The sequence below is a fragment of the Herpailurus yagouaroundi genome, unplaced genomic scaffold (assembly GCF_014898765.1).
Source record: "Herpailurus yagouaroundi ecotype Mexico unplaced genomic scaffold, PumYag 182, whole genome shotgun sequence".
Classification (NCBI taxonomy): Eukaryota; Metazoa; Chordata; class Mammalia; order Carnivora; family Felidae; genus Herpailurus; species Herpailurus yagouaroundi.
The window spans coordinates 19,844,288-19,857,221 of record NW_024412413.1 but is presented as its reverse complement, the minus strand read 5'-3'; the positions used below and the strand labels follow the sequence as shown (position 1 = coordinate 19,857,221).

Sequence of the window (12,934 nt, the reverse complement as noted above, 5' to 3'; positions counted from 1 at the left end):
ATCAGACTTCAGCTCAGGTCAGGATCTCATGGTTCCGTGAGTTCGAGCCCCACATGGGGCTCTGTGCTGATGGCTCAGAGCCTGGAGCCTACTTCGGATTCTGTGTCTCCCTCTCTCTCTGCCCTTCCCCTGCTTACGCTCTGTCTCACTCTCAAACAAAAAAAAAAATAATAATAAACATTAAAAAAAGTAAAAAAAAAAAAAGAAAAGAAAAGAAAACCTATTAAATTATCATGATGGTTAATTTTATGTGTCAATTTGACTAGGCCAGGGGATGTCCAGATATTTGATCAAACATTATTTTGGGCATGTCATTGAGGGTGTTTCTGGATAAACTAACATTTGAATGAACAGACTGATTCAAATCAGTTGAACTTTATTTAGGCATCAGTTGAACTTTATTTAGGCATCAGTTGAAGGCCTAAATAAAATTAAAAAGCTGAGTAAGAGAAAACTGCTTCTGACCTGTTTTGAGCTGAACGCCAGTCTTTTCCTGCCTTCAGATTCGAACTGAAACATCAGCTCTTCCTCAGTCTAATGCCTGCCAATTTTACGACTGGAATTATACTATCAGCTTTCCTGGTTTTCAAGCTTTTGGACTCAGACTAGAACGACACCATTGGCTCTCCTGGGTCTCTAGCCTTGCTAAATGCAGATCTTGGAGACTTGTCAGCCTCCACAATCGTGTGAGCCAATTCTAAATAATAAATCTATTTCCATACATACACAGACATACATCCTACTGATTCCGTTTCTCTGAAGAACCCTAATATAAGTACACATGTATATCATCTAAACCTATATACTTTCCATTAAGGTTGAATTTCGAAACTGATCATTGCAGGTGACCTTACTATATTTAGATACTAGGACAAAGTATTTCTGCACTCTACTTCTTGGTGCCAGGCTCTATTCTAGGAGCTGAGGATACAGTGGTAAATAAGACAGAAAGGTTGGATAAGACAGAAACCCTGTTCCCTGAGCTTACATTTTGGTGGAGAGAGATAAGACATTAAATATATAAATACACACACACTTTCAGACTAAGTACTATTTAAAAAAGAAAAGGGGAACTATCATAAGGAATGAGCTGGTGAAAGAGGCTACTGTAGGCTGGGTGGTAGGGAGGGCCCATCTGAGAAGGTGCTACTGAGCTGAGACCTGTAAGACAAGAAGGAGCCCGTCACATGATGGTCTGGAGGCAGTCCTCTCCAGGCTAATGGGACAATAACGCAAAGGTCCTAAGGCAGAAACAAATTTGAAGGGTTTAGGGAATAAAAAGACAGTGAATACACCAGATCTAAGTCTAAACCTCAGAAAGGTCTGCAAGTATCCATCTGATTTTTTGTGCCCTTACCACCGTCTTGAGAAGAACACACCTAGGCTGGCCCACTGGTCCCAGGAGGAGGAAGGAAAGTGGAGCAGAGCCCACCAAATCCAACCCAGATCAGCCAGCTCCCATTTGTCCTGCACATCAAGGGAATGTTCTTTCAAGCCAGGGGATCAGCAAATTTTTTTCTATAAAGGGCCAAATAATAATCATCTGCATGTCCCCTACTTTCTTCAGGATGAATCCATATTCTTTCCCATCACTCAACAGGCAAGTCCTAACCTGGCGGCTACTGCCTCTCCAGCTTCAACTCCCAGTGTGCTGCAGCCCTTCAGAACTTCTTGCCTCTCAAACCAATGCCTTTACACCGAGGGCATCCTTTGCTTTTGAAAAAGGGGGCCGGGGGAGTTCCCCTTTCTTCCCTCAGCCATCTCCTTCAACATCAAATTCAGATGTCACTCTTATGTCTGAGAAACACCCATTCCTATTTCTTCAACTTAATCTATCTGCTTGCCCATCTCCCTGTCTAGAGCGAGTTCCTCAAGAGTAGAAAGAAACTGAACCATCTTTGTGTCTCTAGTAAGCAGAAGAGTACCTGGCCCAGAGCAAACACTTCCATAAATCTCTGTCGAATAATCAGCTTCAAAAAATTTGGTTTTATCCAATTTGGAATTAATCAGAGATAGAAATGAAGTTAATGGAATGAGGTAATGAAGGGGATGGGGAGGTATATCCAGTGGGAAAAATAAACTAGAACCTAAAAGAAGAAACAATTTTAGGAAGCAATTTTAAAGTGGGCAATATCCCTGCACAAGTGTGACTTAGTCTATAACATTTTTGAAAGATCACTTTTTTTTTCCTGCTTAATTTAGTGCAAAGTATGAATCACACATAGGCTGACTAATCACCTGCTAAAGATACTGCATGTGGATCACAAGACTGGAACGATCAATCTAAAGGACAATAAGAGATATTAAAAGATATGCATAACTCATCACTGCTACACTTGATTGTTACATTTTAGGAGGAACCAGAGTAACATGCATTATCGTAAAGCACAGCTGTATTAAATTAATGCACTTGCTCCCTCTGTTTTCATATTAACCATAATAAAGAAATTGTGAACCTTTCTGCTCTGTCACTAAGGATTAATATACTCTTCAATGGGACCCTGGGCACCAGACCAGAAGGTAGGTCTCCCGCTGCTCTCTTCATTGAGCCTCGTGGCCAAGGGAAAAACAATCCTGGGATGGGACACATGGCATTTACTGAACACCTTGTACCAGGCACTGTGCAGGGTGCCTGATAAACGTTAGGCATGTCATTTAAACCATCCTTCCTAAGGCTCGATCACAATCACTGAGTAAAAATAAAATTTTATAAGTATTCATTCAACAAAGCACCTATTCATTCTCGTCGCCTCTATAGATAGCATCTGGGAGAGATGAACTTGTCTATCTTGCTCACTTTTGTATCCCAACATGGCAGCAGAGTATCTGGCACATAATGCAACATAAAGACCAGACAATTTTGCCTCCTAAATCTCTCCAATCTGTCCACTTCTCTTAACATACCCTTCTACCAGCCTTGTCCAAGGCTCCTAAGTGCCCTGCAGCCATTCTTGCTCTCCCTCTAATCCGGGTTTTTCCACTTTGGCAGTATTGACATTTAGTACCTGAAAACATGTTGTTTGGGGGGCTATACTGTGCACTGCAAGAAGCTCAGCAGCATCCTTGGCCTCCACCCACTACCTGCCAGTACATAATAACCTTGAATGGCATCTGACTGTTCTCAGAACACCCAAATCCTGAACACCTAATCTTCCCAAGTGTTGGGAAGAGGGTGCCACCAACTGTACCAGTGTCCCCCAGATCCTTGCTTTCTCTTGCTCTCTACCCTCCAGCTACTTATGCCTCAATTCACCTTCTCAAACGTACCCCAACTTCAAGCCCTTCACATTGTTTCCAGGGCCTGAGCACTACTGATACTTGGGGCTGGATAATCTTTGTGGTGGGGGCTGGCCTGTGCACTGTAGGATGTTTAACAGAATCTCTGGCCTCCACCCACTGAATGCCAGTAGCACCAACCCCACTCTACACCCCATCTGTGACAACCTAAAATGTTTCCAGACATTGCCAAATGCCTCTGGGGGCAAAATCGTCCCTGGCTAAGAACCGATGGCCTAGAACAGACCTGCCCACCTCTGTCCTCTGCCTCAGCAATTTTGACCCTTCAAAGTTGAGCTCAAATTGCATCGAGAAAGCCTCTCCTGACCCAGGAACCAGACTAGACACTGCTGGTCTCTCCCACAACCCCCTCTCCTGCTTATAGCCTTTCTCACAACTGTCATTAAGAAGCATTTAATGTCTGACTGTACAACCAGAATATAAACTGGTCCTCTGCTGGAATCTGTCTGCTCTGTTCACTCTCCATGCCCAGGGGCCCGGCACTGTACTCAAAGAATTTACTGACTGAATGAATGAATGATTCTGGTGTTCTGCTGGGGCACAGGGACTGCAAGATAAGAAAGGCAATGTCTTTGTGCTGAGGATGCTGAGTACAGAAATGGCAAATAGGTTTCATCTCCAGGGCAAACTTGATTGAGTTTCAATCAATTGTAAGTTGAGAAAAATCTAAGTTTCTTCTGAGGCACCAAAAGACCAGATACCTCGTTCCAAAATGAAGAGTTGAAACAAGAGGCAGTTCCTGAAGGAGATGGTTGAAAACTTACCCAAATTGTGGTAGAAGGGTACAGGTTAGGAAGCTGCTGGCATTCTGCACATCCGTTCCACCTTATCTAAAGAGGACAGGTGGAAAATCTTTCCATTCACCTCAAGCAGGAAAAGGGCTCAGTGAGACTACCAAGATAGCCCATTACAGATCCCTGCGATTGGGAGGATGCCACATCCAACTCACACCTGAGAAATAGAAGGGCTGGCCGGCTACCTGCACTGAGGGCAAGGAAGAAGTTGCTGCTATGCTGGAGCCAGCCCACCCTCCCTCACTTCGAGCTGACAGGGTTCAGGATATGCTACCCCCAAATATGGCACATTGGCTTATTGAATATTTCAAGCTGAAGGGATCTGAGAAGCAGCAGGTGCAGGAAGGGTTTTCTGACCTTCCCCTGAAGCAGGTCATCAGAACCTCTGTGAGAAACGCCTGACCTACACCTGGAGGAAAGGAGCATCCTTATCTCGGAAGAACAAGTGATGCCAAAAGGAACCTGAACAAACAGCCCTCGTGTTTCCCCAGCCTACTACACTTAGCTCATACTCATTTCTCTCCTATCACATTTTTCCCAAACTCTCCACTCTTCATCAAACCTGCAATAAAAATACTAAGCTTTAACTGCTTCTTTGGGTCTTTATTTCCTTATGAAGGTTCCCACAACATGTAATACTTATATTAAACAAACCTGTATGCTTTTCTGTTATCAATCTGTCTTTAGTTACAGGGGCCCTAGCCAAGAACTTTAGAAGAGCAGAGGAAAAAGATAAATTCCTCCCCTACAAAGCAAAGTATGTGGGTCTCCATGCACCAGATGAGTGCCATGCACAAGAGAATACCTGCAGAGGGGCTCCTGGGTGGCTCAGTCAGTTAAGCGTCTGACTTCAGCTCAGGTCATGATCTCACAGTTCGTGGTTCGAGCCCCGCGTCACTCTGGGGGTGATTCAGATGGCTAACAACAGGCTCTCTGCTGGAAGCTTGGAGCCTGAAGCCTGCTTCAGATTCTGTGTTTCCCTCTCTCTCTGCCCCTCACCCACTCACGTTCTATCTACCCTTTCTCTCAAAAATAAATAAACATTTTAAAAAATTAAAAAAAAAAAAAAAAAAAAGAATACCTGCAGTGGGTCAACTCAGATCAGGTCCAGAGCCCCAAAAAGAAAAGGACAGAGACTGAGATGAGAGGCTTACGATGGCATCAGACTCCTAAGAACCAAGGAAGGCATAAGCAACCAGCCTAAATGAAGACGCATTTGCTCTCATCAGAGTTAAAGCCAGTCATGGCTCTGAGGGTGTGGTCTCTGAAGGAGTGCATTGAAAGCACTCAAGAGGGAACAAGCTTTGACACCTGGAAATTCCAGAGCTCTGGCACCTGTTTTGGAAGGACTTTCCTGCCCTCACTTCCTTTCCTTCTTCTAGGTGCTCCAACCTCTTAGGGTGCTGACCCCTAAGAGGGGCCAGAAACAGGCTATGGAGAAAGAGAAGCACCAGATGAGGAAAGAGAAAAGCATCCCACTGTGCCTCATCTTCCTTCCTCAATTGCAGGCTTTCTGCCTAGAGCTTTCTGTCAAAGGGAGACAAAGCTGCCAGAGCCGGGGAGGTAAGAGGCTATGAATTCAGCAGGCTCAAAGTTGCTGAAATGACATGATGTTTTATAACCTGAAGTGACCACAAGACTTTTGGTTACCTAGAGTGACAAGAGAAGGCTTAGGCCCACCCGAGTTTTCGCCCAGAAGCAGAGGCAGAACCAACCCCACAAGTTAATATAAAGTGCCAGCGGGAGACAAAAATGAAGATACTTGCTACACATCAGTTGTGCTCATTCAACATGACAACTGCTACACACCCATCTCGCAGTTGTGAGTTCAAGCCACACGTTGAGTTAGAGATTACCTTTAAAAAAAAAAATCGAATCTTTTTATTTTTTATTTTTTTTTAATGTTTTTTATTTATTTTTGACAGAGAGAGAGAGAGAGAGCATGAGCGGGGGAGGGTCAGAGAGAGAGGGAGACACAGAATCCGAAGCGGGCTCCAGGCTCCAAGCCATCAGCACAGAGCCCGACACGGGGCTCGAACTCACAGACCATGAGATCATGACCTGAGCCGAAGTCGGACGCTCAACTGACTGAGCCACCCAGGTGCCCCCCAAAAATCAAATCTTTTTAAAAAAGGGAAACAACTTTTACATCTTTTAGAAGAAGGTAAACGGCTAAGAGCTATCATAGTCACAAGGTCAACATTAAATGCCCAGGAAAGGAAATGGGTTTTGGCTCGAGGCAGTGTCTAGGCCATCTGTTGCTCCGGCCCTTCGCTTGGTAACAACCTCATGATTTCCCTCTGGGGAAGCCCCTCAGTTCACGTGGTTCATTTAAGGCTGACTATGCCACCCACAACCCTCACTCTGGGGGTGATTCAGATGGCTAACAACGGCATAGCAAGGGCACTCATTCTGTGGCTGGGCAGGCCACCCTGGACCTAGCTGGCACTAACGAGAATGAAACCCTCTTTTTGCTAGGGTTACTCAACTAGCAGACTAGAAGCTGGAGTTGCTGGCAGCAATCTCCTCCCATATGGGCAGCACTAGCCTGAGAACTAAACCAACAAAGCTGGAGAGCAGGGACATAAATGAGATTCCTGATGACATCATGTGAGCACTTCTATCCAACCCAACCTCTCTGTGAGGGGGGATGGGCAGAGAGAGGGAGGGAGACAGAGAATCCCAAGAAGTCTGCACACAGCGCAGATCATGACCTGAGACAAACCAAGAGCCAGACGCTTAACTGACTGAGCCAGCCAGGTGCCCCCAAAACTACCTTTTTTCTTTTTTTAATGTTTATTTATGAGAGAGAGAGAGAGAGCGAGCGCGCGCGCGGGCACATGAAGGGGGAGGGGCAGAGTGAGGGAGAGAGGGACACAGAATCTGAAGCAGGCTCCAGGCTGTAAGCTGTCAGCACAGAGCCCAATGAGGGGCTTGAACTCACAAACTGTGAGATCATGACCTGAGCCTAAGTCTGATGCTTAACTGACTAAGCCACCCAGGCGCCCCTACCTTTTTCTTAAGGCAGGTCTGAGTCGGATTCTGTCCGAAGTGCTGCTAACAAACACCTGCAGCAATTTTAAACCACTAATAGTTCAAAAGGAAAAAGTTTGCCTCCTTGTAAAAAATTTCACCTTCCTCTAGGACGTTTCAACCCATGGTTTTCTTCCTTTCCTCTGATTTTCTAAGCAATTACTGTGTATCTATTCAGGCATTCAATCACTCACTTCCTTGTACTGTTACTCATATATATAGCATGGCCTCACCTCAACTAGACAAAGATGGCCAAAGATGAGCTATAATTCTTTGTATCTTTTCTAGAACCTTTCACCATACAAAGTACAATCAGACCAATTGTGTCTGAGAAATCAAAGGTAGCTAGAGACAGTCTGAACATCAGGGTAGAAATCTTATCTTTATTGTAAATAAATGAGTTTGAAGGGACGTTTGTTAAGCTCACCCCAATTAATTCATCCATCCATCTAGCATCAAGTATTTAGTTGGCACCAACTGGGTACCAAGCACTTCCTAGGTACAAAGAATATAGAGGGACTAAGAAAAGGTCCCTGCTTTGACAGCAGGACTGTGTATCTTTCCCAAATCCCACAAAAGAAAGAGACGATTTAAAAAGGCTCTATGTGGCCAAGGCATTTTCTCTGTAGTGCCAACTATGTTACATAATAGTTCATGCTTTCTCATGGGAAGCACTCTATAAATGTATATTCATAGAACATTAAAACTAAAATGGGGTCTTAGAAATTTTGATATTTTAAGACATTATTTTTAACAATGAAAGCTTTCCTCACCCCAAAACAAATCCACAGGAGATAAGATAACAAATAAGAGTGGCTGCCGGCTGCCGCCCGCCGGCCCAGGAGGCATCTAGAAGTAGTAACAAAGCAGGGGAAGTAACAAAGCACTCAGGTCACAGTTTATCCAGGAGCTAGAATCACGCCAGAGGCTGTCTTCCAATTGTCAGGCCAGGTCCCTTTGACTCCACCTATTTGTTGCCTTTGGCAAAGAAAGAACACACTCAAAATATATGTTTAATGAGTGAACTAATCAAATACAAACATGGTAACTAATTTCTTTCTTGAAATGGAGCCAGGATGAGAAACTGGTCACAGCAGCTGAGCATGACTTTGGCTGGACCCAGTTTTCAACCTTCTTTTTCGCTGAACAGTAACATCTCACTAATCCAAAATGGCAGGAAGGCAGACAAGCCAAAGGGAACAAGCAGGCCAGGGGAAAACTACCCACTACAGGTAGATTCCATCTGAATCTGCTTCCTCATGAAAGTTAATTTTGGGGTATTTACTTGTTTCCATAAGGAAACAAGGAAGTGGTATATTTCATATACACACAAACCACACACACACATGCAGATACACACATACACACCCAACAGTGATTTACAAGCTTCTATTCGCAATCCTGAAATCCAAAAAGTTCTCAAAAATTGAAGACCTTTTTGTACCTTACTTGGCAACAAAATCTGATCTGAGCTGAACTCCTTTGGTGGCAAAACTTGGCCTAAACTGACCTGAAGCTATTTATAGTCTTTATTGTCCTGAGTGAGATTACTCCTATGTTCACTGTAAAAGATACTAATGTTTAATTATAAGGTTAATTTAGTAGAATTTTCAGATATCGAATTGTGGATTTGTATATAAATGGTTCAACAAATAATGATGGCCCTGAAATAATAAAATTTTACCTCAAAAGCACATGTTTTAAACTCTATGTAGTAGCAACCAACAGAGGACAAATATTTAAAATCAGAAGTTGCTGAGCTAAAAATGATCTTCAGAGCATAGTAATCTAATCTAGTGTCCTCATTTATAGATAAGGAAACTGAGGCTCCCAGAGCCTCATGATTTGTTCAATCAACTAATTTACAACAGACAAGCTACCCTCACCCCAAGGCAGTGCACTGCAGTGGTTATTAGTCCCCATCCTGAGGGCCCTCCCTGTGCATTTGGATCTAGCTCTGCTTTTGTTTGATCAGAGTTCCCAAGAGTTCTCTAAACAGTACCTGGCTCAACTTAAAGGGAAAATTTTTTAAATACTGTTATGTGTTAATACTTCCCTCCCTCAATTACATTTTCCTTCCTCAAAATTTGGATGAGTGTACAAATGGCTCATCAAAAGGTAGCAGCCAATACCACTTCTACCAAGAGGTGGGAGAAAGATATTAATGAACTCACAATTAACAAGGACCATCTTAGTCCTTTTATCCACTGCAATTAGCAAAGTTATTAACAAGTTGGTAACATTAATTGTATGATGGTAGTATTCTATTTCAAGGGCTTATTTCAAAATAGTTGATATTTTAAATATTTTAAATATTTTGAAACGGCATAAAATAGTTGATGAGAATAGTAACAGTAACAATACTTACTACCATTTTTTTCTAATGTCTATTGATTATTTTTGAGAGAGAGAGAGAGACAGACAGACAGACAGAAAGAAAGGGAGACACAGAATCCGAGGCAGGCTCCAAGCTCTGAGCTGTCAGCACAGAGCCCAACGGCACACTTGAACTGCAAGATCATGACCTGAGCCAAAGTCAGACGCTTAATCGACTGAGCCAACCAGATACCCCCAATACTTATTACTCCCATTTAAAGAAAGTCTGCAATTACTAGGAACCTCAAGCAGTACCTTACATAAGAAGCCTTACTTAATCCTATCAACCTTGCAAGGAAGGTATTCTTATCTCAATTTCAAAGATAAGGAAGCTGAAGTTCAAAAAGGTTCAGTATCGTTTCCAAGATCATACAAAAGGACAGCTCAGACTGTGAAAGACCAGGAAGAGTAGTACAAGCTCTGGAACCATATAGTGCCTTGATTTAAAGTCCAGCTCTGCTATGAACTAGCTGGAGTAATCTGTGCAAGTGCTTCACTCTCATCACCTATAAAATGCACATTATAACATTACCCATATCTCAGGGGTGATGTCATGAAGATTAAATGAGTTAACATATGTAAAGCAGTTAAGAGAGCACCTAGTATCTGGTAAGCCCTATCTACTAGCTATTATCATGATCATTAATACAAGCACTAGCGTTCAAACCCTAACCTGCCCAGATCCATGGCTTTCTTTTCCACTATGCTGCAAAAATTGTACTACAGGGTTATCTGGCAGGCTCAGTCGGTAGACCACACAACTCTTGATCTCAGGGTTGTGAGTTCGAGCCTCACACTGGGTGTAGAGATTACTTAAAAACAAAATCTTTAAAAGAAAGAAACTACATTACAGGCAATGTATTAGTGGCATTAGACCAGCTGTCTCCACCTCCCATGCCTATTCTTCGCCTCTTATTTCTTTCGTCCATTCCAAACTCTAAGGTTTGTGACCATTTCAAAGCTGACAAGCGTCTTTCTTTTGGTAAATAAATAACCATGCGTGGAATACAGAAAATGAAAAATTCTAACAACTGATGCCTTTAAGTCACCTTCACACTGCAGGGGTGTTAGTAAATAGCTAACTTAAAATTACTCGGGGCCAAAAAAAATCTTCTATCAAGAATAAGACAACTATGCATAGATATATTCACTGTATTAAGTTGCAACATATGGAACAAAGATAAAACAGCAGGTGGTATAATAATTAGGTATATATTCCACACTTACAAGTCTGGGGCACTTTCTCACCCTTACTTGTTAAGACTTATTTTAATTTAATCTGGAAAGTTCTCTAGAACAAGAACTACTAAAAGTGTACACTTGAAATCATGCCACATAATTAAATCATTCACTCATTACACAAATATTTAGATGGCATATTCCGGCAGTACCTGGCACAGGTACCCTGCATCAGGATTACAGTATTTCAACAGACAGCACCTTCTCTTAAGAAGTTTACAATCCGGGGCGCCTGGGCGGCTCGGTCGGTTAAGCGTCCAACTTCCGCTCAGGTCATGATCTCACGGTTCGTGAGTTCGAGCTCCGCGGCGGGCTCTGTGCTGACAGCTCAGAGCCCGGAGCCTGTTTCAGACTCTGTGTCTCCCTCTCTCTCTCTCTCTCTCTCTGACCCTCCCCCGTTCATGCTCTGTCTCTCTGTGTCTCAAAAATAAATAAACGTTAAAATTAAAAAAAAAAAAAAAAGTTTACAATCCAGCATGCGTACAGACCTTAAGCAAATGTGGACTGTGGTATTTCTAAAAAACCGTTCTCTTAATTTTAAAATCTTCTGCAACCTCCTAGCCAAAAAAGGGGGGGGGGGAGGGGAAGCGGGGAATAAATATTAAAACAAGGAAACAGATTTCTAACAATTTGAAAATACAACTTTTCTCTGAGTTGCTATACTTATTTTTAAACATGTTCTCTAAAATCATATGCATGTGCTCTTCCAGTTCTGACCTAACCAGTCTCTGTACACTTGTTTATGATGAAGAATACCAAATTAGACTGTCAGTAATGTAACTATCCAACCTAAACCAAAGGGTTGTTTCATTCAAGAAAATATTTCATCTACATATCCAGAGAGGCACAAAATCTATTAAACTTGGGTGTTTCCATCTCCCAAACCTGTTGTGTGGACCCTCTAAAGAATTTACAGAGTCTAACTGAACTACTTTATTGCACATTACCTAAGGGCAGATCAAGAAAGGCCTGGCTTGTGTGATTCCTATTTGGAGTCTAAATTATTAGCATATCCCATGACCCAAGGGCTTGTGTTGGCTCCCAAGACGCTGGGTGCTGGAGTTTAAGACAGGGCTTCCTGGTCAATTGAAGGGGCCCAGCCTCCAGCTGATCTCAGGATAGGGAAGAATGTCTGAGGCTGCCAAGAGATCTCTCACATCCGTGTGTGCACATCTACCAGTAGAGCCTCTACAGGCTAACTGGTGATGTCCCCAATAACAGAGCAAAAGTGCAAAAAAAAAAAAAAAAAAAAAAAATTCCCTTTCACAAGTAAGTCTTTAAATTTGGGGCCACTACCCGGTCCTCACTGCAAATTCACGAGAAAGAAACACACACCCCTTGAAGAAAGTTATGAAATCCAGAAAGAAACGAGATTAAGAAGACAAAGTGCCTTTGTCAAAAGTGAAAAGATTAGAAGGGTGACTGCAGAGGATTACAACTGTAGGAGGGGCAGGGAATGAAAATTTTGGAGAATTCAGGAATAGGAAAAGACACCGACTCTGGGTCCCGGGAGGGGGCTTCGGGGAGGACGACAAGGCCCGAGCGAGAAAATCAAATAACTCGGGGGCCCCGAAGAAAGCACCTGGAGGGCACAGGAATCGGTAGAACGAAACCTTATCCCCCAAACCCTGAGGCGGACGAGATCTGGATCCCAGATGCTGAAACTGGAGCTCGGGGAGATCTGAGTTCTAGGAGCCTCCGGGGGAAAAGGCAGGCTATCGGACATGTCCCCAGAGCTGCAGGGAGGATGGGGAGGCAAAAGGCAAGCGCGCCTGGGCTCGGAGCGCCCCGGGGTCGTGCGGGTCCAAGGCGCCCCGGCCCGGGCTCCCGCGCCGCTACTCACCTCTCCGAATTGGAAGGCGGAGACGATGGTGACAACGACGCCCACGAAACAGACGTAGAGCCCATACCTGTGGGACAGGCAGGTATAGGTCTGTCTCTGTAAGAGCTTGAGCAGCATCACCCCGGCCGCCGCCACGCCACGCCACGCCACGCCCGGAGCAGCCACAGCCGCCGCCGCCTCAGCGAGCCGCCATTCAGCGGCCCCAGCCCGGCCGCCACGCTCAGGTCACAAGGGGCGGCCGCCACGCATTGCTGCTCCGGGGATCGACGCCCGCTCGGCTCCGCGCCGCGGCCGCCGCTTCCGGGAGCCGGGAGCCCACGCCCTCGGCGCGGCGGAGGCGGACCCGCGGCCC

At 44.2% G+C, this 12,934-nt stretch overlaps 1 protein-coding gene across 1 annotated transcript in view; it reads right to left on the bottom strand.

Annotated features, from left to right (window-relative positions):
- The window catches only part of GNPTAB (N-acetylglucosamine-1-phosphate transferase subunits alpha and beta), a 73,421-nt gene extending 60,526 nt beyond the window's left edge, over positions 1 to 12,895 (bottom strand). The window contains exon 1 of the mRNA XM_040491079.1: positions 12,583 to 12,895. Coding sequence (XP_040347013.1) covers positions 12,583 to 12,699 — 117 coding nt within the window. The 5' untranslated portion in view covers positions 12,700 to 12,895. The remainder of the gene's footprint in view (positions 1 to 12,582) is intronic.
- Positions 12,896 to 12,934: the final 39 nt, after the last annotated feature.